The sequence below is a fragment of the Lissotriton vulgaris genome, chromosome 7 (assembly GCF_964263255.1).
Source record: "Lissotriton vulgaris chromosome 7, aLisVul1.2, whole genome shotgun sequence".
NCBI lineage: Eukaryota > Metazoa > Chordata > Amphibia > Caudata > Salamandridae > Lissotriton > Lissotriton vulgaris.
In genome coordinates, this window is record NC_141695.1 from 132,856,609 (window position 1) to 132,882,762 (window position 26,154).

Genomic DNA, 26,154 nt, shown 5'->3' on the forward strand with positions numbered 1-26,154 from the left:
GTTCCCACGCAAGAAAGCCTTGCATCAAAACCTTGCAGTTGTTTGAAGCAGTTGTAAGGAGTGACGCATTGTAGTGGGAATAGGCCTCAAAATGCATTTCTGAAGTTGCGTTGTGCTTGCTCCATCAATGCATGACTTTTGCCGCAACAAATGCGTCAGAATTCTTTACGCATCTGTCAATCCTTGCGCCATGGTGCAACTTATTGTAAATACGGCGCATCAATGGTGGTGCAAGGGCGTCTCAGGGTGGCACAGGGAAAGTGATGCATCTCTACAGATGCGTCACTTTCTTGTAAATATACCCCATTGTGTCTAACAATATGCACTGTCGCTTAAGTCCCCTCCTGCCCTGCTTGAACGTTGAGAAGTCTGAAGTTCACCCCTCCTCCAATCTTACTGACCAAGCTACGTCCCTGGCCCTTTAGCCTGCCCTGGTGAGGAAAAGGGCCTTGCAAGGCTCTTTTCTTGCTCTTTTTCCTCTCTTATGGGCCTCTGCGAGGAATGCGCTGTGTAAGGCTCTTTCACCGTTCTTTTTCACCTCACATGGTCTGCTGCGGCGAGACAGATGTGCGAGGCGGTGAAAAAAAGGCTCATAGATCCTCTTCTTCGCTTAGCGTTCTTTCTTGTGGGCGCTGCAGGCTGTTAATCTGTTTTGTTTCCAGAAGAGAACAGTACAGTGTCACACTAATGTGAAGCATCATTTTTTGGGACTTGTTTGTGACCTTGAAAATTGATCCCCTGTAACAACAACAACCTTTAAACCTAATGTTTTGATTTGCTATGACATACGAATAATCTGTTTGGAGAGGGTGATACCTTCTTATTAAAGCAATATATATATCTGCTAAATCATACCATTCATTACACTTTTCTATATTCAAATCGGGGTGTGGCTGGCGGTAGAGCGAATGCTTTACTTTAGACTGCGTGTGCAGGACATCAAACCTGGGCTTCTATGGGAATTCTCAATGGGATATTATCAAGCCCCTTATCACCGCTTTAGCTGCAGTTTCCTGCCGCTAAAGCTGCGATAATGTTATCGCCGTTCTTGATAATATGGCCCAAGAACTATGTCCTGTTAAGAGACCTCATTAGCGAGTAATTTCAATATAATAAATAGCACTGAAAAGATGACTGCTACTAGAGCACATTTACCTACTTAGCTGATTCTATTACAAGACCGGAGGCTCCATTAAGACTGAACTTCTTTACTTATAGCTTTAGCAGCAAGGTAAAACATAACATAACATGGAAGAAAAATTATAAGTGAAAGTGTGAAGGAGGTCAGCACTCTAGATTATCCATTACCTCATGTGCATTCCACCAATCAGTGAACAGTCTGTGGTATATTTATCTCTGCTGAGCAACAACTGCCCTCTTCTTTGCTGCTCTAGCAGAGGTAAGTATACTTTTATTTTTTTACATATGACCATTTATTGTGAAAATGCACAATATTGTTGTGTACTTCGAATTTTATTGATTGAAATGTGTTTTTTTTCATTCTTGAATAAAGGTGTGAGCGCGTGAACCCTCAGCTGCTCTCTTTTCCTCTCGGCATGAGGCTCAGCTAGTTTTCTCAGCTGTCTTCACACTCGGACAGTGAGCACTGTGCACCGCTTCAACCAGCAGTGTTATTCTGCTTCATGCAGCCTGTTTTATTCATCCTTTCACTTCCCTGGTTTTCAGTTGTGCTGAAAACACAGATTAATCAGCTCCTGTTAAACAAATAAGGTATTTCTGACAGCTCTGGTGAAGGCCTGCCCCATATGCCTGGAAGAAAGTGCTGACCTGCATTTGAACTCTCTCTTCCTATTAATATCGGTATTTCTGAATTGGGCCAAAATATAGGGAGCCCACCAAATCCAGGAGGGCGTCAGATAGAGGTGAGGGAACATTACCTGGGACCTGTGGCAGGAATTTAACCCTCTCTTGCAGGTGTGCAGTGAGTCTGCCTAAGAGCACATTTTCTCTTCGTATTCTTTCACCTTAGAATGTATAATTTCTTCACTATATATTTCAGCCTTTAAACAACAATAACTTTAAATATTGTTCATATTTAGCTAATTATCAGTTTTATTTTTTTTCCTGTTTTCTACTTAAGTAAAATAGAAGGCACACTTAAGAGTGGTCTTAAAAAGATAGTGGTTTTAAAGCCTTGAAGCAATTCAGAACCTAATCTGACTCCTCTGTGGAAAAGGATTGCCAGGAAGGGCCTTCTAGGAAGGAGCCGGCCTGTGATCAACCAGTTATGGCGCTGAATGTAATTCAGTCCACTGTTTCGACACCAATGCTGTCAAAGAAGGAGGTATTAAGTTGGTCTATTGTCAACTCCTTTCAAAAGCTAACAAAATATTTGCCACCTTATCCAATACAAGACTCTCAAATGCCTAAAGGACGCGTGTCCCAATCTTCAAAACAGCTAAATACCCCTTCTAAAAAGTGAGTGGCTGAGGCGTCGCAGCGCAGGGATCTTTTATATCCTTTTCCTTGTCTTCCTATGACTGTTCTCCCTCTAAAATGAGAAAGTTGCCTTTCTCTGACCCCATACACACCACAGATGATCACTCAGATTCTGATAAGTCTTACTCTGCCAATCCAAATGATACAACGATGATAATGTAGGGGATCTAATCCTGCCACAGGTCCCAGACAATGTTCTTTCAACTCCCTATGAGGCCCTCCTGCATTCGGTGGGCTCCCCATGTTTTGAACCAGATGTATTTGCTCATCCCAGATGAGGTGAATAGACTCCTTCAGCTCCTATCGCTTCATTCCTTGCTCACTGGATTCGAAAGCCTACGGAACAATCTAATTGCAATAAACTGTGTGCAGAAAGTTCCAGATCTACTCTTCCTCATATATTGGCATCTACTTCAGACATTGACCCAGATATGGTTTCCTTCCTTCCTAAAAAAGGTAAAGATCCCAAAAAAGGAATTCATAAAGTGATTAGACATTGCCAGGATAAGTTATTAGATGACCTGGTTCCTTTGGCTCAAATTTGAGAAATATCAGAAGATGCTGCACTTGCATAGACTGTCAATTTGCCTATCCTCAAAGGTTAGACAAATAGGCTATCTGTCTGTAGGGCAATTCCCATGCATCTCCGTCAGCGGAGAGGAGGAAAACTATCATCATGAGATTAGACCCTAATCTGGCAGACGTGTCACAGAAAGAACTTGACTTTGAAGCTTAAGGAGATCTCTTTGGTGATCACTTCATCAAGGATGTAGCTGCCTATGTACAAACCTTCAACTCTCTGGACAAGGCACAACAAAATCTCAAGAAAGTCTCTACTGCTTGTATTTTTCACAAAGTCAGATGAGGGAGATCTCGCTCCTCTGGTAATTTTCAAAAGAGCTCATACAGACCGTCCTTTTATGCGACCAAGATATGGGCACACACCTGGAGTTAGTGAAAAACCAGCATATGCTCCGTTCTATCCGCAAAGAGGAAACAACTACAGAGGCTAATTCCAATGTGGTAGAGGAAGATCCCATGCCAATACAGGTAGGCAATGTTGTTTTAAATATTTTTTACTGGGAAAGATGGGTGGCATACTCACTCTCTTTCTCATCAACTGGAGACAAATTACTTCAGACCACTGGGTTTTACCAAGAATTCTGGGTTTTCAAATAGAGTTTTATTCTACTCCAATACAACTGGTCCCTCCTCTCTCAATGAAGTTCATTTCCCAAGAAACTGATCTAATATCTCAGGAGGTTCTAGGTTTTTTATCCTAGGGAGCAATACAAGAAGTCCCATCTCAATATCAGTGGTCCCTTAGCAATCTCTTCCTTGTAAAGAAAGCAGACAAAGGGTTTTGACCAGAAATAATCCTCAGATCCCCGAACGGTTTTGTTTTGTACAGACGTTTCAAAATGGGGGGATATATTGTCTCTCTTCAGAAGAATGATTGGATGATCAAAATAGATCTCAAGGATGCTTATCTATCTGTTCCCATTAATCATTTGCATTCTCGTTACCTATAATTCATTTGGCAAGGTCACTAGTTCTAATTTCTCTCATTATCTTACGGCCTGTCTTCAGCCCCCTCCTGTTTCTCTGAACTCCTGATGCCAGTGGTAGCATTGTTACTTTTTAATGGAGTGTGATTATATATCTGACGATATGTTAATAATGGCCAACTATTGCAAATGACTACAAGCACTGACTGTGTGGGCAGTATCTCTCCTCCACAGTTTAGGGTTTGTAATAAATCAAAATAAATCAATTCTAATTCCATCTCAGACAATTCAGGGGTTATTTACAAGCTCCTTGCACCACTTTTGCGTCACTTTTAACATTGGGAAAGTGACGCAAAAGTGGCACAAGGGGATTGTAAATCTGCCCCTTAGTTCTTAGGGTTGTTAATAGATTCTAGGAAACCAGCTCTCCTTCTTCCTCTAAAGAAGATCTAAATAATCAAAACAAAGATGTGTTCTGTTCTTAAACTAAACAAACGTTCTCTATACAGACTGACAAGAATTGTGGGCCTTTTTTCGGCATCCATTAAAGAAATTTGTCCTGCTCCTCTTCATTATCAAGCGCGTCAATGCCTCAAGGCTCGTCATCATCAAAGGGGCCTCCCTTACTCAGTGTTAGTTTCCCTTTCTGCAGAGGCACAGGAGGAGTTGGAGTTGTGGCTCTCCCAGATGGAGGCTTGGAATAGAAGATCCATTTTTGGCCAGGCCCCAGATGGTACACTAAAATCCAATGCCAGCAAATCAGGCTGGGGAGCACGATGTGGAAATGTAACAGGTGGAAAATTGTCCCCAGAAGAAATATAATATCATATTAACTGTTTAGAGCTGCTTGTAGGTTCCTTTCCTGTAAAAAATCTAGCTCCATCAAAAGTATATTTTTCTATTCTTCAGTGGATGGACAATGTCTCTGTGGTCCGTTACATAAACAAACTATTGCTTAGAAAAAGCAGAATACATTCCATGATTTTCCAATTCAGTGGCAGATTGGGGTGCCAGATTCCTAGTAGACAAAAGCGATTGGTCCCTTCATCCTCAGGTTTTCAACAAGATTCTCCATCGTGCCCTGTACAAGTAGATCTATTTGCACCCGGCCTCAACCACATGCTTCCTCCATTCTTCAGCTGGAAACTGGATCTGGTGGTAGAAGCCATGGACTCTTTTCCCCAACTGGGGCTCTCTCTAAGCATATGCCTTTCCTCCTTTTTCAATGATTCTTCAAACAATTCTTCGTGTCCGAAGGGACTGCGCCACTATAATAATATTTATTCCCTTCGGGCCCTCACAAGTGTGGTTCCCTCAACTTCTAGAACTCTCAGTAAACTTTCCAAGAATAATTTCCACATTTCCCCAGTTACTATTGAACCATCAAGTTCATAGTCACAAATTAATTATCAAAAGACAATTGCATCTGATGACCTGCAAGATTTCAGGTCAGCCTGGCATGTCTCAGGACTTTCGTCAGTCGCAATGTCAGTTATCAATAATTCCTGGGCGCCTTCCATTCAATCTAGTTATAAATATTTTTCGGCGTACTGGGTTAGCTGGTATGGGGAGAGATTCATCCCATATCTGCAGCTCTTGTAGATGTAGTTAATTTATTGTCACCATTTTGTGTCTGGAAAAGCCTACAGAACAATCAATTATTTTCACTCAGCTATTTCCGCAGGACATGTCCTTGCAAAAAGAGAACTGGTAAGTAAACATTTTTTAGTATATACAGCTCTAAAATCTGCCAATACCGTAATATTACTCTCTTTGGGATATGGAGGTGGTATTGGATCTCTTTCTTTCTTGGTCTTATAATGAATTCATATCTTTGAAACAATTGTCTACAAAATTACCAATGCTCTAGTGTTGGTTATCTTTTAGAAGAGTTTCTGATGTTAACCCCTTCTGTGCTGATGACGAGCCCAGGCTCGTCATGCAGCACGGTGCTCGTGTGCTGGTGAAGAGCCTGGGCTCGTCATGAGCCGTGGAACGCTCACACGCTGTGCTGAGCGTTCCATTGCGCGGGCGTGCTCATGACGAGCCCAGGCTCGTCACCAGCACACGAGCACCGTGCTGCATGACGAGCCTGGGCTCGTCATGAGCACAGCGGCGCCGTGCGCGGCCCCCTCCCCCCGCGCGGTGGGGAAATTAGCCCCGCAGCGAAGGGGTTAAAGCACTTGATAATAAATAATGTTCTCCTCAGGGGGTAACATTTTACTTACTAGACGTACAAAGACAAATTCATCCTCAATTTTTAGGCCGAGCTTGATCAACCAGTTATATCTTTTTTGCGGGGTTTGGCAAACCACTAATTGCCATTGGGTACTATCTGTGGCGTTCAGAAATGCTGCCTTCTTATTGGTGCATTTCTGTGAAAATCCCTCCTTTGTTTGTTTAGTTCTCTTTCCGGGTGATTTCACTCAGAGAATTTTGCTTGGTCATCACACAGTACAGCGTGTGATGGCCTCTGTTCCCTCCTCGCATTTGGCTATTTCAGGTCAGGCATTGTTTTTATGTTGTAGTTTGATATAGCGTGAGCTCCACCCAAAGGTGACATGGGCCCTTGTTTAATGCATTTTGACCACTGCTCAGCATAGTAAACAATTTCGTTCTATTCACAAAAGAGAAAGTGGAAATATTTCTCTACGATGATCAGCAAAGAATAAGTTCATAAAAAAACTAGCGAATACCACAACCACACACCAATCCCAGTTGTTTATACATCAGTGAAATCCTTTTTGTTTTATTTCATGGACACTGTGTTGTTTATAAACCATTTGTAAGGTGGCCGCCACATTCGCGCTATTAGGTATATGCTAATGCACATCCCGGGGTGCTTAGGGCGGCTGGCCCTGCTGGCCGGAAGTTTGGTGGCTCCTTGTGGGACCGCAGAGATGGAGAGCCCTGTCGTTACCTTCACTTTAGCCTAAGTGGCTTTCAGTGTGTGCTTCATCTTCACCCCAAGTTTCACACGGCTGGGAAGGACTCAGAGCTTGCTGTCAGACTGTTTAGGCTCTGAGAGCCTGTGCTTTGTGCAGCTTCACGTTCGGCACACCGCATCTGCCCATCTAACACAGCGTGTGAGAGACTGCACTACACTGCCGAGTGCAAATGCACTACTCTGCTCCGGTTTTAGATTATCTATATCATGTGTCAGCCAAGAGGTAGTTCCAGTCCCTCCAACCAGGCTGGGCTCAGCTCGCTCCCGCTGGCTCCAGCACCGCTGTGCCGGCATTCACAGCACTCTCCATTTGCCACCTCTGTCAACTAAGTGGGCGAGTGAGTGGGCAGAAGTTTGTAAGTTTAGTTGCTGCTCGCACCCCCGCCTGCGCCTCTCATCATGATGCCATGCAACTGGATCAGGCTGCTTTAGATTCCTCATTGTGGCTGTGGGTTGCAGTGACTCTCTCAGCCTTGGGTGCAGACTTGAACTGGCCACTGAGGTCAGTGTGTGTCTAAATATATATTGATATTAATCATTTCATTTATTTATTAATTTATTTATATATATAGTGCACTACTACCCTAGGGCATCTAGGCACTTGCACAATGGGCACAAAGAGCACACTGAATGATTGCTTTCCTATCCTTGGACAGATTTACAGTGTAAAGAGCAATGTCTTAAGTCCCTTCCTAAATGACAGTAGATCAAAAGAATTTTTTAAATAAAATGGTAGCTTATTCCACCATCTTGTGGTGATACTGATGACGTTTTTACCACCCCATCTTTGAAGACGGAAAGTAGGCTCCCACACCAACTTCAGTGAAGCCGACTGAAATGTGCGGGCTGGGATATGCCATTTGAAGCGCTTTATCAGGTAACTGGGTCCTGAATTTTGTAGTGCCTTAAAGGCAATACATAAAGCTTTAAACCTGATGCGCTTTTCCATTGGTAGCCAATGCAGAGAATTCAGAGCGTGTTTGGCCGAAGAGTATTTGGCTAGTCCAAAAAACAATCTTGTAGCGGAATTCTGGTGTACCTGCAGCTTAGCCACTACCAATTTATTTACTCCAACCAGTAGCCCGTTACAATAATCGAGTTTTGATAACACCAGAGCTGACACCACCGTTTTCTGCAGATTTGTTGGTATGAATGGGAGCACTTTCCTCAGAATTTTCATAGTGTAACAGATGGAAGAAGTAAGCATTTTTACATGCTGGGAGAAGGATTTGGTGGAATCATAATAACTCCAAGGTTTTGGCCTTGGTGACTGGGGTGGGAACAGTTCCAAATTCAGATGGCCACCATTCTGCGGACCAAAATATTGTGTCTTTGCAAAAAAGTAGAATCTGTGTTTTATTTGAGTTCAACTTAAGGCTTTTTTCAGCCATACATTCCCCCCGCAACATGGCGTCCCAGTACAGGCTGCCCTCGTGCCTCGTCAAGTGCTCGTGGAGTTGGGTGTTGTACACAGTACACTGTCTCCCATGCTGAGGTTCCATTCAGGACCTGTGAGAGCATGCCCACTGTTGGACCCGGCCTTGTGGAGTGGTCCCACTCCTCCCGCATGGCGGGCCCTGGACGAAATCGACCCCTGTCCTCCGGCCTGAAGCTACCCCCTCCAGAACATGGCGACCCCTACTCGCCCCACGCTGCTGGTCCGACCCCAATCCCGGGCCACCCTCTCAGGCCCCGACTCCATCTTGGGCCTTCCACGTCCGGGCCCCGTGGCCTCGGCCCCAGCAAAGCCCCGACATCGAGGCACCAAGATCCGACTAGGTGGTAAAACGGCCACTTGATGGATCAAGGAGGAGGAGAGTTTCGATGGCCCTCCAGCTGTCCCCGGACGCCTGGTTTCGATCGCCCTCCGGCCTCCCTAGGCGCTGGCTCCACCCCCCTGCTGGGTGTCTGGACACTCTCATCCCGGCCCCTCTGACCCCCAGGTGCGAGGGTCCGGACATCAAAGGACTTCAGACCTATATCTGGGGCAGCTCTGAAATGGGTCGGGAGTTGTATCCTGGAGTCGAGAGCCCTGCAGGTTGAACCGCGACTGACCCTAAGACGAACTCACTACGGAACCCGGAACCCTATTCGGAGCCCTGCTGGTGCTGCCGCAGCCCGACCTTGCTGAACCATCTTCGGAGCCCTGCTGGCACTGCCGCGGCCTGACCTCGCTGAACCATCTTCAGAGCCCTGCTGGTGCTGCCACGGCCCGACCTCGCTGAACCATCTTCGGAGCCTGCAGGCGATGCCGCGGCCCGACCTCGCTGAACCATCTTCAGAGCCCTGCTGGCGCTGCCGTGGCCCGACCCCGAGAAACCACCCAGCTCGAGGATTGAGAGCTGAGCGCAGGGTATCCCTGTACCAGGCTGGTACCAAGACTGTCCCGCTACCCCCTTCCCACAGTTACCGAGACCTTAAGGATCCCTCGATCCATTTGTACATATATCGCTAAGATAACCTCCCTTGATTGCTGATAAAGACATTAAGAATCTATCCCTGTGTGGTGTGCCTTTGTAGTAGTGTGATTGCTCGCCTGTACGATTCTAGGAGAGGAACCTCGCCAGGAGACCTCTCGACGGCGCTCGGCCAACTCCAGAAGGAAAGGTGGGTCTCGGGGTGGTCGGCCAGTACTTACACAGCCACTCACTGATTCATAGAACAACACACACCTCCACTCACTCACCCTTAGAGACACTCATACCTCACTCACTAATACAGTCACTCACATATCCACTCATACACCCACTCACACACTGAGTCAGTCACCCATAGAGCTACTCATACACATAATCACTCACTCATACAGTCAATCCCAGAGCCACTTACTCATACACACTCTCATTCACTTACCTATACAGATACTTACACATACTCATCAACCTATACAGTCACTGACACAAGCACATACTCACTAGGCATGGGCGAATTTTGCGGATCTCGCGTTCGCGAATTTTGCGGATTTGCGGATTCGCAATCCGCAAAATCCGCGAATTCCCGCGAATTTGCGGATTTTTTTTTTTTTTTGTGTTCGCCCGTGTTTCTGCCAGTTCGCGAGGGTTTTTACAATTTCGCAATTTGCGAACTTACCTGTCGGGTCGCAAGTTTTGCGAACTTGTTGTTTCTACATGTCCAGCCTGTTTGGGACACTCTTCTTCATCACTGCCACTCTCTGTCACCACTGCCACTCTCTGACTACTCATGCCACCCTCTGGCCCACCCATGCCACCCTCTGTTTCATCACCACACCCTCTGGTTGTCCAGTGTACATTATTTTCGGCAAAGCAAAGCACACCTTCCCTGCCTCAAGTGACCTGAATTAATTTGGGGCTGATTAATGTGTCACAGAATATTTTTTTAGCTGGCACCTGCTTCCTTAGTGCGCCCTGATTAGTGATCTTTTGCACTTGCTAAGTGCTTTCATTGTTGCAAAATTAGTTACAACACCTGCCCTGCCCCAACTGACAATAATGAATTAGGGGCTAATTAATGTGTCACTGAAAGAATTTAAAGTTCCAGCCTGGCACCTGCTTGTCTGCTCCTTTAGCTGTAAATCAGGACCTTTGTGGCATACAGTTAAGGTCAGAGCAGGGTCACACAATAGTTGCAAGCAGGCAACCGAATTCTGGAGGGCCCCCTCAGGAAGCAATACAAAGAATCGTTACAAATCATGAGGTTGACCTTTTGCACCTGCTCATTGCTTTTGCTTTTGCTGAAATCGTTTTGCGGTTTTTTTCGCGCTATTCGCGGGGCGCGGCGTCGTGCGAAACCGACCGCGGAAGCCGCCAATTCGTGCGAATGAGCATTTTATTTTTTTGCGGCTTGTTGTTTCGCGAGTTTTTTTGCAGTATTCGCGAGCCGCTTGCAGCGCAACACGCGAATTTACCCCAAGGTCGAGTACGGGCGCGGCCATTTTGTTTGCGTGACGTATTTCCGTTTCCGCCCGCTATGTATAATCTCGCGCAGTAAGCGCATTGCGAGTAGAGGTTCGCACGAGATTGCGCGGGAAATCTAGAGGTTCGCACGAGATCGCGAGGAAAATCTCGCGCGAACTGACTTTCGCGCTCGGAAACGGGCGCCGGCCATCTTGTTTTTCATTCATTTCCTGTGTCTGGGCATGGTGTTTAATCCTCTTGATATCTTTCCCATCCTTTGCTTGTTTTCAGTTTTTTTTTTACGATTTTGCTTCTTATCTATCCCTCTCTTTTCCTAGCTGTATATTTTTGTCTTTTCTGCTATTTTTCTTTACTTTTAAACTACTTTTGTAAACTCTTTTCTTTTCTTCTTCCCTATCCTATTCTTTCTTAATTTTCTACTTCTTCCTACCTTACCTGCCCAGACCATGGTCAAGCCAGGCGCCGTGAAGCTGCCCAGGCACTTGAGGGCCGCAGCGGCGGCGGGGAGTAGTGCTGGACCCAGTGGCAGGACAGCAGGCGTGAGATCGAGGGGGGAGCAGGTGACGCGCCGGGAGATATTCAGCCCGGAGGAAGTGGGCGCGCTGGTCTACTTCGTCCAGCGCCGCCTGCCCAGGACCATCGCGGGAGGCGGCAGGATCGCGGCCGGCGGCTATAACATGCGGGAGCGCCGGAAGCGGTGGGAGAAGGTGTGCTGGGCCATATCCCACCTCTACGGGGTCCAGCGCACCTACAGCCAGGTCACCCATCGCTGGACGGACCTCCTGGACCGCGAGCGCGACCTGCTGGACCAGCTCGGCTTGAAGATCCCCGGGCTTGGTGAGTAGTAGTAGCCATTGGCATTTAATCACTCACTACTATGATGTTTTCTCCTGCTCTGTGTTGTTGTATTGCAAATATTTGTTTTTTACATGGAGCAAGCCAATAATGCCGCTGATGACGATTACATTGTAGTTAAATTATATTTCAAAATCTTCTGTGCATTTCAGGTGCACTGCTCTCCTTCTCAGTGGGGTTGCTACTATGCTTATTTGTTTTCTATTTCGTGGTCTCATTGGCCTGAGTAACTATTATGTATGAGTGTACTTAACAGAACTGCGTAATGCTAGACACTAGGGGGCAGATTACATTTACAAGCCCCTTGCGCCACGTTTACGTTGCCTTGCGTGACGCAACAGCGGCGTAAACGTGCCGCATCCCTGCAAGTCATTTACAGCATGACGCATCTAGGGAGATGCGTCACGTTATAAAGCCATGGGCCTGCACCACAATGGGTGCGTTCCTAGTACGCAGGGTGGGCGGTCCAGCGGCTGTGCGCCTCGCAAAATTGCCTGCGTGAAATCTACAAGATTTAACGCAGGCACTTCTGCGACGCTGCTACGTCAATTCAATTCCTTATGTCTGCTCGAAGCAGGCGAAAGGACTGACACAGCATGTAAAGTATTGGGTGGCCCTGAGCATTACTGGAGTTGCATTGCGTTGGCGACGTGACTCCAGCGATGCGCCGCTCTTACGTGACGAGATGCGTCACGCAAGTGCCTACCCTTGCGCCAGGGCGCGCCGCATTGTAAATGAGGCACATCTGCCGTGTCGCAAGGGTAGTTTTGCGTGACGCATTTGATCTGGCGCATCTCTGGAGATGCGCCAGAACGCGTAAGTAAGTATGCCCCTAAGGGGCAGAATTGCAATTACCGTCGCATCCCTGCAAAGTAGCAGGGATGCGCCATTAATTGTGCGGCCCGCTACCACCACCAAACATGGTGCGCCGTATTTGCAATGCGGCTCCCCATGGGCCCAAAACGTCACCGAAGCTTTACTGCTGGAGTTGCGTCGCAACGATGGCGCAGCTCCATCAATGCTCTGGGGTACCCTATCTCCCCAATGCTGGGTCAAGCCGTACGTCTGCTTCAAGCAGGTGCAGGGTTTGTGTGACGCATCATTGTCCTAAAGGTGACTGATTGATATTTTGTAGATTTCCCTCAGCCACTATTAGGATGTGTTCCAGCGCAGGAATGCCCTCCCTTGCGCCGGAACGCCCCCTGATGGCGCAGGGCTTTATAACGGGATGCATCTCCCAAATGCGTCACGTTGTTATAATATTATACGCCGCACCATGGCGCCCTTTTTTGTTTAGCTGCTGCGTCACAAAAGTCACGCAAGAACGGCGCAAAAGAGCCGCAAGGGCTTAAATCTGCCCCTTCCTTTGTAACCCTGACAATAAGAAAAATAGTGGCGGTGGATTGATAGTTTGACTATTTAAATGACTGGTAATGTAGCAGGCAACTGTTAGTGTTGTCACTGATCTGACTGAAATCACAATGGAGTTTGTCTGTCACTTTGCGTCTTGCCTGCGGACTGCTGCCTGCCAGTCCTAGGTGAACGTTTCAGTACTTTGTTTAGTGAGTTACGTGACTTTCGAAGTCACAGGTCCGCAAATAAATAAAAAGTAACCATAATCAATATAATTTCGCGGAAATATTTTGTTATTGTTCTTTTGAAATGTTTGATTTGGTTGACATTGACAAGCAACAATCATCCATGTTTTCTGTTCTTTCTTTCATGTTGTACGTCAGCTCCCCCCAGGGGCGAGAGGAGGACACAGGAGCAGCAGGCGGCGGATGCTGTTCATCAACAGGGCCAGGATCGGGCAGGCGAGGGCTCCTCTGCTGGCCCCAGTAAGTTTTCATTTTAGACTAGTACCTATTTTTCCTAGCGTTCCTCATTTGAATTTTTTCAAAATTGTCTTTGCTCTTCTTGTAGACTGTATCTAAATTCTTATCCTGCCTCTACTATGACTCCCTGTGGTATTACTAGATTATTCTTATTAGTCTGTCTGTGTAGCTAACTAAGATTGCACGGTTGGCGAAACTCCCATGATTCTAGTCAGCAATAGCTCTATCAACTTAGTGCAGTCCTCTGGGATTGTCCATAATGTCTTTTGAAGTGTTCTATCTGGACTCATGCTTGCAAAAATTGCAAAACCTTTCGTTCAGTCACTCTAGTCTGGAGGACCAAAAAACACAGATTGTATTTAAATTTAAAAGCTTTATTAAAAGTAAACACATTTATTAAAATGAAGTCATAATAAAACTAAACGTTTAACTGATAATGGAAAAGTGGTTAGTGCTGACGATTAATTGAAGACATTTCTTGTGGTCGAGCCGAGCTCTCACCTGGTTTCAACTTGATCTTGTTGTTAGAAGTCCATCTTCTGTCTGTGTGGAGAAAAATGGTGCGTGTTAAAAAATCAGCCTTCATCAGTTGTGCCAAAAAGTGCAGCAAGACAACCTTCCCTGGAAAAAGGGACATTTTTTTTAACTTTAACGTAGACAGTCACAAATTACATTGTTTTCACATGTCTTCATTCCTAGACCAAATACTAGTGACTAGTGAGTGCTTTATTCTAAGATTCTTAAATGTACTTTGTAGGTGGAACATCTGGTGGCGGGGCCAGTGTGGTGGTGGTGCTCGACACGGAGGCGGAGGGCAATTCATCATCAGGGGAGGAGGCGGCGGCGCCGGATGTGAGAGTTGAGACGGTGGTGGCGGCCAGAGGTAAGCTCTTATATATTCCTTACTTATTGAGATTGAAGACTAGCTGGGAAGGCAAGAATATGAGATGCATGGCTGGGTGAATGATGAAGCAATGATGGGTGGAAGGACAACAGCCTGGGTGGGTGACACAGAAACTGTATGTGTCCATATACCTGGATCATGCTACTATCTGACTCTTAGATAGCATATGTGTATCTAGAGCAGGGGTACTCCTAGTACGGCCCGCGGGCCGGTGGTGGCCCGGCAAGCCTTCGTTGGCGGTGCGCTGACCTTGCAGACAATCACTGCTCCCCCGGCCCCCACAGAGCAGAGGCTTTTTTGTATTTCACCTGTTAGCGCCCCTGCATCTCCACTCTGACAATCACTGCTCCCCCGGCCCCCACAGAGCAGAGTGGAGATGCAAGGCCACAAAGAGGTGAAATAGAACTAAGCCTCTGCTCTGTGGGGCCGGGCAAGCAGTGATTGTCAGGGTGGAGAAGCAGGGGCGCTAAAACAAACAAAGCCTCAATAATATGTTAATGGTCTTTTAAAGACCTGTTAAGTACTTTGGTGTTGTTGTCTGTGTGTGCGCGTTGAGGAAGCGGTCTCAACCCGAGCTGAAGGCTGACACAGATAGACACACACACAGTGAGATGACAGAGGGAGAGGGAGGGCAGGAGGGAGAGAGAGATGGAGGGAGGGCAGGAGGGACAGCAGGAGGGAGAGAGATGTATGTAAATGCTGGGTCTGGTGGCTCAGTGGATGAGGGCATCTGCTGCAGGGACCTGTGTGCAACCTCATGGTCACAAGTTATCGTTTTGCTTTAGCCCCGCCCCCTCTGACTCCGCCCCCACCAGTGCGGCCCTCGGCCCCAAACTACACTGTAAATGTAGCCCCTGAGAGAAAGTTTGTGAGTACCCATGATCTAGAGAGAGTAGACGGTCAGTGGATGAACTAAGTGTAACTTTGAAGAGCATGTAACACTAACACTGCACCCGCACGTCCGTTCCAGTGTAGGAAAGGCAAGGAAAAGAACTTTTAATTTTGTCCAAATACTACCATAAATAGTAGCAGTAGTTTGTATTGCAAGCACTGCATAGATCCGGTTATTATGGTGGCCACTCCCTACCTCTCTTAATAAGTTTAGTAGTACTCAGTCATTCATGTGTGGGTGTATCACTGCCTGTCACTCAATAAAAAGCAAAGCACCTAAAGTCATCCCATATATAAGCAAAAACATCCCATGTGAAGTGATAGATAATCAGATTATTTATCTTCTTCAATTTTCCATTTCTAGTACTCATTTCCACTGTAGGGTGAAAGTTAAATTAATTAAGCAGTAGCCCTTGAGTTGTAACAGAGTATTCTCAGTGCCACCCGTAATAGAAAAGTAAGAGATTCACCACCTGCATGTACTGGACGGGTACAGTAACGCAACGGCAACGCAAGTCTAGGTCACTCCTCATGGCGTGCGTCTCTTTTTCTCGGGTGCAAGTTTACCGCGCTGGCATTATGCCGGCTTGCAGAAAATAACGTACCAATTTTCCAAAACAAGAGACAAGAAGAAGAATAAGACTGGTGTACTTTCATAGTCGACTCCAATGGAAGTCCACAGTGCTCATAGAATTTGTTCCTTAAACTCCCACTAATGTTAGAGCAAGGATGAAGAAGTGTGAGGTTAGATAGATACTGGCCTCAATAGTTATGTAATGCGCTTGCAAGTTGCTAGTTGTACTGCAGCACACATTTCTGCTGAATGATTGAGTTAATCTTAAAGAGCATTGGTTACAGACTATGTCTTTCTTTCTTCATATAGGTTCTCCTTCCAAACGAACAAGGAGGAAGGAGCTGGCTAGAGCGGCCCGGCAACGGAGAATCGAGGCCACTGTTGCGGAATATCGGCGGCTGGTGGCCCTGGAGGACGTGGAAAGTGTGCGGTCGACAACAACGACAACGTCGTCCTCCGTGGCCTCACCGGCTGCCACCGTGACCCAGCACAGTGGTCCACCGAGACTGAGCCGGGCTGCCAAAGGCAAACGCCACCGCCGAGCAGCAAGGCCAACAGCTGCTTCTCACAGGCCTTGCACCTGCAAGGCAGTGAAGGCACGCCTGCGCCGCACCACCCTGATGGTGTCCCGCCTTCAGCAGGAGCTCGCCTTGCTCCGCGAGGAGCATGATGCCCTGGCCCAAAAAGTGAACAGCATCCACCCATAGTGTCCCTTGCCCCTTTTTTAGAGACTTTTGGGGGGTGGGAATTGGGAGTTGGGTTTTTGGGGACTTTTGAAGGACAATCGTTGGGGTTAGGGAGGGTCTTGCGGGAGATTATTTTGTTAGGGATATAAATATACTTTTTCAAACTTTATCTGAGCATACCTGTTTTTTACTGCTTGCCTGGTGGGTGGGGGTTTAACGTTGACTGTTTTCCTGAAAGTTTAGTTCCATTTTCTTCCTTTAAGTGTAAATGCCCAAATGTTTTCAACACTAAGTGCCTCTCACAGACTAAGTGAAGTGAATCCAAGAGTCCTAGGACTTTAGTAGTACTACCTTCAGGCTCTCGTCTCTCGTACTAATACTCCATTATACCCCCAAACCACCAAACGCTTATCTTACCTGTAATTTGTGTTTGAAAGTAGGGCTAGGCCCAGGGCTGGCTCCACGGGAAACACCGAATAACGTTGGCAATCTTGGTCGGATAAAATTTCCTCATAGCGGTGGTAGTAGTGGTGTGACACAGTGGCAGTTGCATGCCTATGAAAAAAAAGAAAATGAAATCTGGTTTGTCCTCCTGAGCAATTCAACGGTACAACTGAGAATATAGCAGGTGACAGAAGTACAGTAGAGCAGTGCCACATTGTAGCCTAACAAATGGTAAAGTATAACTACTAATTCGGTTGAAGTTCTTTCACATTAGCAATGGTTCTTTGTCAAGCAGAGTAAGAATATATCATCGACAACTGTGGAAAGAAAGAATGCGACAGTACAGGGCCTGTGTGGAATTATTGATAACTATATTCAACATAAGGTCTCTGTAGCCAGATACCCGAGAGCCTTGCTGGTCACTATAAATCCATTCACAACAACACTCAATGGGGTTGGTCTGGAAGGTGTCACGTTTACTCCCCGTGATCCAGTCGATGCAAATATGGTTCCACCTCCAAATGTCACCAACACCCAGAAGTGTAAACACAGGGTGTTCGAGGCATTAGGCGAGGGAGAAAAATAACAAACTAAAATAAAAAATGTGGGATGGGTAAAGGTAGGGTCAGCAGGGAAAGGATACCTGTAAGAGAAGACAAGACAGGCATCAGTGAAGTGATGTCCTAACATACAAGGGTACTCTCATATAGTCTCACTAAATAGTCTGCAAGTCTCCCGCCTACTCATGGGAAATGTAGTTTCATAGTACGGTAGGCGCTTAGGGGCTGCGTAACCTGACAGAAGGTATAGTAGATAGAAAAGGAGAAATTGCTTTTTTTCTAGGTGTCCCCTCACTCACCAGGGTTGCCCCTTGGTGACATGCTTCATCATTGGGGCCATCCCAGTCCTCTACGGCCTGGGGCGTGCTGCGACTTGCGAATTACGTAGGAGCACTTACAAATGACTATGTGTGGTGCAGATAGTGGAGTGGACTAAGTGATGTGTTAAGGGATCAATGTAGAAGCCGAGAGAGAGCAAAGAAATGCAGTCACAGTCAGAGAAAAAGGCAAGGGATACTGTATCTATGTGGTTGTAGTGGTCCTGTTGGAAGTGGTAAGTAAGTTGCCCGCAGAAAAAAAATCCTCCTATTAGCGGCACTCCTCCATTGCAGCCGACGCTTCGTCCACCGATGTTGGTCACCAGAAGACACCCTGTCCACTGCCTGCCTGATGCTGAATTGTGGCTCGCTACTGTGAAGCCTGACTCCATCCTTTTTTCCCCATTGCAGAGACTGAAACCCGGCCTGTAATTATTCAACGAAAAACAGGAAGTGATATAATATTACAACACCACTGATAAATAAATATAAGGTATGTAGGCTGTGGAGTGCAAAAAGTCACAATTTGTTTTTTCTAGTAGACAGACAGTACAATGTTTTTGAAAGTGCGTACTCTGAGTCACCTTTTGAAGGATAAGTAAGTATGGGCAAATTAATGTAGCGGATCTTGCCCCTCAAGCTAGGTGTACTGTAAACTGTGTTTTAGAACAAAAATAGATCTTCCTAGCAGTGCTCCCACCCAAAAAACGAGGCCTAGCAGAAAACTGGAGACAAAACTTACTTTGAAAGTAAAAGTAGGCCGAAGTACCCTAATTACCCATTACCCCCCGTGGATTGTATTCAAACCACTTGCAAGCAACCAAGCAAAAGTAGCCATAGCCAGCATCGCTCCAAGACTCGAAATCCCCCCCACTCAAACACATGCAATAGAAATACTGCTAACCCTAACGAACCCTAAGTTAAGAATAGTGGCAAAGGCTTTCTTTAACTATGCCAAATCCCCCCTTTCCCACCATGGATTTTCTTCAAATGACTTGCAACCAAAATTACACATTCTCACGAGTGCTCTAAGACCCCAGAACTCAGTTTGAAAAATCTAGAACACCCCGATACACATGCAATCCTGCTGCTAGGGCTAACCCTAACGAACCCTAAGTTACAAAAAGTGCCAAAACTAAAGGCTTTTCCGCGCGGATTTTGTCCCAACCACTTCTACCCGGTATTAGACCTTCCCAGGAATGCCCCAAGACCCGGCAACCCACCCGCCAAGAAGCATAACACCCCCAAACAGGCCAAAAGCAAAATCTCATACTTGCAATATTTCTGGGCCTTCGGTCCAAACGCGCTGCGTAGCTAGGCCATAAGTCGGGGTTGGCACGACGGATTTCCTGAAAAGCAAATGCAATCAAGATTAGAGTGTCCCAGCAGTGCTCCCAGACCACGAAACTCACCCGCAAACAGACGGAACCCCCCCTAAGAGCACCTCAAAGGCAAGCAAGTCATCAAAAACACAAAAAAAATTCCGCCTGGGATTTGGTCCAAAACACTTTTATCCGGTATTAGAGCTTCCCAGCAATGGCCCCAGAGCCGTCAACCCAGGAGAAAACGAGTAGAAGACCCCCAAACAGCCAAAGAGCAAAAGTACAAAAATGGGGACTTAGTCACTTTTTCACAAATTTCCCAAATCACTCCGCGCGCGCTCTGCAGCTAGGCCCTAAGTCCCCTCAGCCACCATGGATTTGCTTCAAACCTCTTGCAAAGTAAAGTATATATAGCCAGCAGTGCTCCCACACCACGAAACTCACCCGCAAACACCAGGAAGCCCCCCAAACAGGCCCCCGAAAACGCTACATAGAGCAAAATGTCAGAAATAGCCCAAAAAAAATCGGCCTGGATTTTGTCCCAACCACTTCTACCCGGTATTAGACCTTCCCAGGAATGCCCCAAGACCCGGCAACCCACCCGCCAAGAAGCATAACACCCCCAAACAGGCCAAAAGCAAAATCTCATACTTGCAATATTTCTGGGCCTTCGGTCCAAACGCGCTGCGTAGCTAGGCCATAAGTCGGGGTTGGCACGACGGATTTCCTGAAAAGCAAATGCAATCAAGATTAGAGTGTCCCAGCAATGCTCTCAGACCATGAAACTCACCCACAAACAGACGGAACCCCCCCTAAGAGCACCTCAAAGGCAAGCAAGTCATCAAAAACACAAAAAAATTTCCGCCTCGGATTTGGCACAAACCACTTTTAGTGCTTCCCAGCAATGGCCCCAGACCCGTCAACTCACCTGCAAAGAGGTAGAACAACACCCCCACAAGTGCTGAGTCTTTCTTCATTGGGCGTAAACCAGCCCTCTGCTTTGATGGAAATAGGAGTCTGGAGGAGGAGGATAGAGGAGCATGTTCTTCTGAACTTGTGAACCTGAGGAATGCAGACTGCGGCACCTTCAAATAAATTAGCAAACAAGTGAAGACAGTTCTGCTGATGGGCTTGTCTTTGTGATAATCTGATTAAAGTTTGAATTATATTAACTGTGCACAACAAAGAAAGACAGACACACAGGAATAAAAGTGAATAAGGATGAAAAAGAAAGTTATTGATTCGTTGTCTCATTTTCAGGGCTCGAAGTCGGAATCACGGTCCAGGAATAAGAATAAGGCTTCGTCATCATACTCTGCGAATTCAGCCCGGGTGAGGTCAGTGCCACCTGACAGAGTAGAAATTCCCTCATCTATGGTGCTGGCCACCTCCTCTTCATCCGGCACGCTCTCTCGTACTCTTATATCTGGTGGTATGAGGTGCTGATTCATCTTGATCATTGTTAACCTCTCCACATTTTTGGGCGAGAGGCGGCTCCGTTTGGGAGTTACAATCCCACCAGCCGCACTGAAAACCCGTTCAGAAGACACACTTGCGAGTGGGCAAGACAAGTAGTTTAAAGCCAGGTTGGTGAGCTGTGGCCACAATTCTTTTTTCCCATGCCAATACGCCAATGGGTCAGAATTAACATAGACCTCTGTGGAGTCATTCAGATAGTCCTTCACCATCGACTCAAGGTCCTCCTCCAAGGTTCCTCCACTTTGCGTAGCTCTTGCTGTGCCTCTGGCCTTTTGAGAACCAAACCCACGCAGAGCTAGCCAATCCTCTTCAGCCTCCAATGTTTCTGCTGTCTTTCGTGCAGATGATGCGGTTGCCGGTGTCTTTAACGGCTGAGAGGTCACTTGTGCCACAGCCACAGGTGCAGAAGTGGATTGTTTTGACTGGGGATGGCCTGCTGATGTACTGCCATTTCCTTCAATTTCCAGCCGTTCTGTTTCAAACTTCTTGGCTGACAAGGCTAGCCAACGTTTGTACTTTGTAACATCTTCATCAGCAAAAGAAAAGAATGCTCTGCCTGCCAGCGCCTTTTTGTAGCGTGGATCCAGAATAGTAGCACAAATGTAATGCTGTTCTGAGTGGATCTTTTGAAGACGTTCATCACCTTGTAGGAGCTCTAATAATTGCTCAGCCAGAAGCAAAGAAGAGCCTTTCTTTTTGTCATCTTTTCGAAACACAGAACACACCTCCTTCAGTTGGTCCTCCAGCATGTACAACAATGGGATAGCTTTTCCCAAATTAGAGTCCTCCTTGCTGACTGCACGCGTGAAGACCTCAAAAGGACGAAGCATGCGTGTTAGGCTTTCAACTATGTTCCATTGCGGCCCACCCATCCTCAGCTCCTCTATACCCTCTTTCAAGAAATATTGATCGAGTTGCGTATACTGCTCATACAGACGCTCAAGCATGTAGAAGGTTGAGTTCCAACGTGTTACCACCTCCTGGATGAGTGCTTTCACTGGCATTTGACATTGATATAGCATGCTCCTCAGCTGCTTGCGGGCCTTAAAAGAATGCCTGAAATGCTTGCAAATTTTTCGGCAGTTCTCCAATACACTGGACGCTGCACTGAGTTTATTACCCAAGAATTTTTGGACAACCAGGTTTATACAGTGCGCCAAACACGGCACTCTGAAATAGTAACCGTCCCTCATGGCCTTAACTATATTGGAGCCATTGTCCGTGGAAACATAACCAACCTTGCGTTTTAGTGGGGACAGACAGTTAAGGACCTTTGTGTTAAAGACATCCAAAATGTTTTCTGCTGTGTGACGTTTATCCAAACCAAACATGGCTAGTGTTGCATGTTTCCGAGCACCTTTAAAAACAATGTTAGTGTCAACACCTGAGTTTAGCTTTGCTTTAGCCCCTGAAAAAGAGACCCAGTGTGCAGTGATGCACATGTAATCAGCGCCTGCGCCACTGCTCCACATGTCTGTTGTCAGATGTATAGTGTGAACAGCACTCTTCTGCAAAGCTGCCCCAATCGCCTTCAGAACATCTTCATGTAGTGCTGGAACCGCAACTCGGGCAAAATAGAACCGGCTAGGAACCTTCCATTTAGGGCAGAGCGCTGCCACTAATTCTAGAAAACCAACCCCTTCGACAAAAGAAAAAGGGAGAAGGTCCAGAGCTAGCATTTTAGCCAGCTTAGTGTTATACAGACGGGTCATTGGGTGGTTGCGTTCATATTGCGCTTCTGTAAACAACATCTTTTTAATGTTGCCCTGGACCAATGATTTACGGGATGATGATCTCTTCGACCCAGTTACGCTCGCTGATGAACTTTTCCGCATTGATGTCTCACTCTCTCCCACACTCTTAGTGTGGCTCCCATGGGGTGTGCTGCTGACATGGGAACTGGGTGTAAGTGAAGTGTTTGGATCGTCTTCTTCTACCTCCTCGTCATCAGCAGATGACAAATCAACGTTTTCATTACGTGCAATTCCGGCTTTCTTGACCGCCTCTAGGTGCGGAAACCATTCGACAGGGTGCCTTCTCTCAAGATGACCTCTCTGGCCTCCGGTACCATAGTTAGAACCAAGCTTACCACGACTATATCGAAGCTTACAAAGGCTACAAATGGCTACGTTTTCCTTTTTTGGGCAAACACTAAAGAAGTCCCAAACTGGAGACTTGAAATGTCTTCGGGGGCCGCCGCCGGAGGAGGCGTCGATACTGGTGGTGGTGGTCCTGCTGCTAATGACAGATGAAGTGGAGGATGTGGATTGCCGAACTTCAGTACGTTTTGCACTTTCACCACCACGAATTGAGGTCGAGGACGAGGTGGGTACCTTCTTGCGAGGAAGAAATATGGAAGCGGTAGGTTTTGGTGTACTACTTAACTCCAAATCTAATGATTCCATTTCCATTGCCTCCTCGCCGACATCATCATCACGCTCAGCAGCTTCTCGGGATAGGGTCAAAATGTCTCTTTGCTGCATGCCCGGTGGGGCTGCAGTGACCTTTGTGATGACTGGCTCGTCGTCATCGTGAGAGGCTTCATCACCAGCAGTATCTGTCACTTCTTGTTGAGCCTCATCACACTCCATAGGTTTGAGTTTTTGGACGACCTTCCTTTTACGCTTAGGTACCGGTGGCAGATCATGGTGTGCCTCTGCCTCACTGTCAGACCGCAGTTGTCGTGGTTCCCAAGACAGATCACTTGCACCAGAACGAGGTGGGCTTGAAGAAGATGTAGACACCCCCCTTGATCTTTTCCTTGCTAGGGATGTGGAAGACAATGAATGATCATCAGGAGGAGTGGCTTCCAATGATACCTCAGCTTCATTGTCGATTTCCAAATGTGCCCCTACTTCGGGAGGAACAACTATTGTGGGCACTTGTGAACGTCCATGCACCTTTGCTTGCGCATCTCCTTTTGCTGCCTCTCCTTCCACATGTACTTGGGCGTGTACTTGCACATGGTGTTGTTGTTGCGGCTGTGGTTGTTCAACACTTGTCAGATGAGTTACAACAACCTGTGTTGATTCAGGGACATTGCTGCTACTTTCTTGCGATGAGCCAACATCACTGGTCGATGGTGATTGGAGAAGTACACTGACTGCCTCTGAAGCACTCAAGGGCTTTGACTTAAGTTGGCGTGGTGGTGGAGGCACTGAACCCAATGGAGCAGGGGTGCTGCTCTCAGGTTGGTCCCCAGCAGATCCTGCTGCTGCAGGCGTACTTTTTCTTTTGCTCCCAAAAAAAGTGGCGGGTGACACACCAGCCTCCTTGGTAACTTGCTTCTTCTGCTCCTTACTAGCAACTTTCTTGCTAGAGGAGCTACGGAGACCTTTCTTTGGGGCCATCTTCTTCAGAGCAGGTCAGACAGCAGGCCGCAGTTGCACGAATTGTAGAGTTGTCTGAGGCCAGACGTGACGTCGCGTGACGTTATGCTGCACACACACACCGCTGCAGGACTTCTTCCTGGCACTGGTGGTTCTCTTGAGTCTTGTGCACCTAAAAAAAATGGAAGACAGAGGAACATCAGTTCAGTTATAGAGCACAAAAAAATCGAAAAACACTGCAAAATCAGCACAATCCCAATCCATCCATGCCCTCCATAATGTTTAAATTCAAGACAACCCACAGAAAGACTAGGCCCATGCAAGACTCACTACCCCTGGGCATAAATAAAGGTTGAAAAGTAGGCAAAATGGTTGGAGGCCTAACAACAAAGCCTGCATTCAAAATGGCCACTTGCCTGCCAAGCACATGGCCAGTGCCTGTAGCTGCACTCAAAATGGCCACCAGCCACATGGCATGTCCCTCCCCATGAACACCCCCAAAAATCGAAAAACACTGCAAAATCAGCACAATCCCATTCCATCCATGATGTTTAAATTCAAGACAGCCCACAGAAAGACTAGGCCCCATGCACCACTCACTACCCCTGGTCAAGGCCCCAACAACAGGTCAAAAATCGAAAAACACAAAATTGTACAAAAAAAAAAAATCGAAAAACACAGAAAAATCAGCACAATCCCAATTCATCTATGGCCTCCATGATGTTTAAATTCAAGACAACCCACAGAAATACTAGGCCCATGCAAGACTCACTACCCCTGGCATAAATAAAGGTTGAAAAGTAGGCAAAATGGTTGGAGGCCTAACAACAAAGCCTGCATTCAAAATGGCCACTTGCCTGCCAGCACATGGCCAGTGCCTGTAGCTGCACTCAAAATGGCCACCAGCCACATGGCATGTCCCTCCCCATGAACACCCCCAAAAATCGAAAAACACTGCAAAATCAGCACAATCCCATTCCATCCATGATGTTTAAATTCAAGACAGCCCACAGAAAGACTAGGCCCCATGCACCACTCACTACCCCTGGTCAAGGCCCCAACAACAGGTCAAAAATCGAAAAACACAAAATTGTACAAAAAAAAAAAAATCGAAAAACACAGAAAAATCAGCACAATCCCAATTCATCTATGGCCTCCATGATGTTTAAATTCAAGACAACCCACAGAAATACTAGGCCCATGCAAGACTCACTACCCCTGGCATAAATAAAGGTTGAAAAGTAGGCAAAATGGTTGGAGGCCTAACAACAAAGCCTGCATTCAAAATGGCCACTTGCCTGCCAGCACATGGCAAGTGCCTGTAGCTGCACTCAAAATGGCCACCAGCCACATGGCATGTCCCTCCCCATGAACACCCCCAAAAATCGAAAAACACTGCAAAATCAGCACAATCCCATTCCATCCATGATGTTTAAATTCAAGACAGCCCACAGAAAGACTAGGCCCCATGCACCACTCACTACCCCTGGTCAAGGCCCCAACAACAGGTCAAAAATCGAAAAACACAAAATTGTACAAAAAAAAAAAATCGAAAAACACAGAAAAATCAGCACAATCCCAATTCATCTATGGCCTCCATGATGTTTAAATTCAAGACAACCCACAGAAATACTAGGCCCATGCAAGACTCACTACCCCTGGCATAAATAAAGGTTGAAAAGTAGGCAAAATGGTTGGAGGACTAACAACAAAGCCTGCATTCAAAATGGCCACTTGCCTGCCAGCACATGGCAAGTGCCTGTAGCTGCACTCAAAATGGCCACCAGCCACATGGCATGTCCCTCCCCATGAACACCCCCAAAAATCGAAAAACACTGCAAAATCAGCACAATCCCATTCCATCCATGATGTTTAAATTCAAGACAGCCCACAGAAAGACTAGGCCCCATGCACCACTCACTACCCCTGGTCAAGGCCCCAACAACAGGTCAAAAATCGAAAAACACAAAATTTTACAAAAAAAAAAAATCGAAAAACACAGAAAAATCAGCACAATCCCAATTCATCTATGGCCTCCATGATGTTTAAATTCAAGACAACCCACAGAAATACTAGGCCCATGCAAGACTCACTACCCCTGGCATAAATAAAGGTTGAAAAGTAGGCAAAATGGTTGGAGGCCTAAC

The 26,154-nt window shown here is 46.6% G+C and overlaps 2 protein-coding genes across 5 annotated transcripts in view; one reads left to right on the forward strand and one right to left on the reverse strand.

Moving 5' to 3' along the window:
* LOC147700999 (phospholipase A2 inhibitor and Ly6/PLAUR domain-containing protein-like) overlaps nt 1-26,154 on the reverse strand; it is a 313,626-nt gene that overhangs the window by 180,737 nt on the left and 106,735 nt on the right. The gene's annotated exons all lie outside the window — the stretch shown is intronic.
* LOC147701000 (uncharacterized) lies at nt 13,406-17,110 on the forward strand. Of its 2 annotated transcripts, XR_015297424.1 has the most exons (3): nt 13,406-13,504; nt 14,259-14,384; nt 16,180-17,110. XR_015297424.1 is itself a non-coding variant. In XM_086929824.1 (2 exons), exons 1-2 carry the CDS (start codon nt 14,246-14,248, stop codon nt 16,575-16,577), a joined length of 537 nt encoding a protein of 178 aa, XP_086785950.1. In that variant the 5' UTR covers nt 14,230-14,245; the 3' UTR covers nt 16,578-17,110. The 2 variants fall into 2 exon arrangements, 1 of the variants encoding a protein (XP_086785950.1); XM_086929824.1 differs by lacking the exon at nt 13,406-13,504 and having other exon boundaries at nt 14,230-14,384.

Excerpts from the sequence above, each read along its gene's own strand:
- LOC147701000 (XM_086929824.1), top strand. The coding sequence starts at position 14,246 with ATGTACTTTGTAGGTGGAACATCTGGTGGCGGGGCCAGTGTGGTGGTG. Across the intron at positions 14,385-16,179 it reads GACGGTGGTGGCGGCCAGAG|GTTCTCCTTCCAAACGAACA; the intron begins GTAAGCTCTTAT and ends TTCTTCATATAG.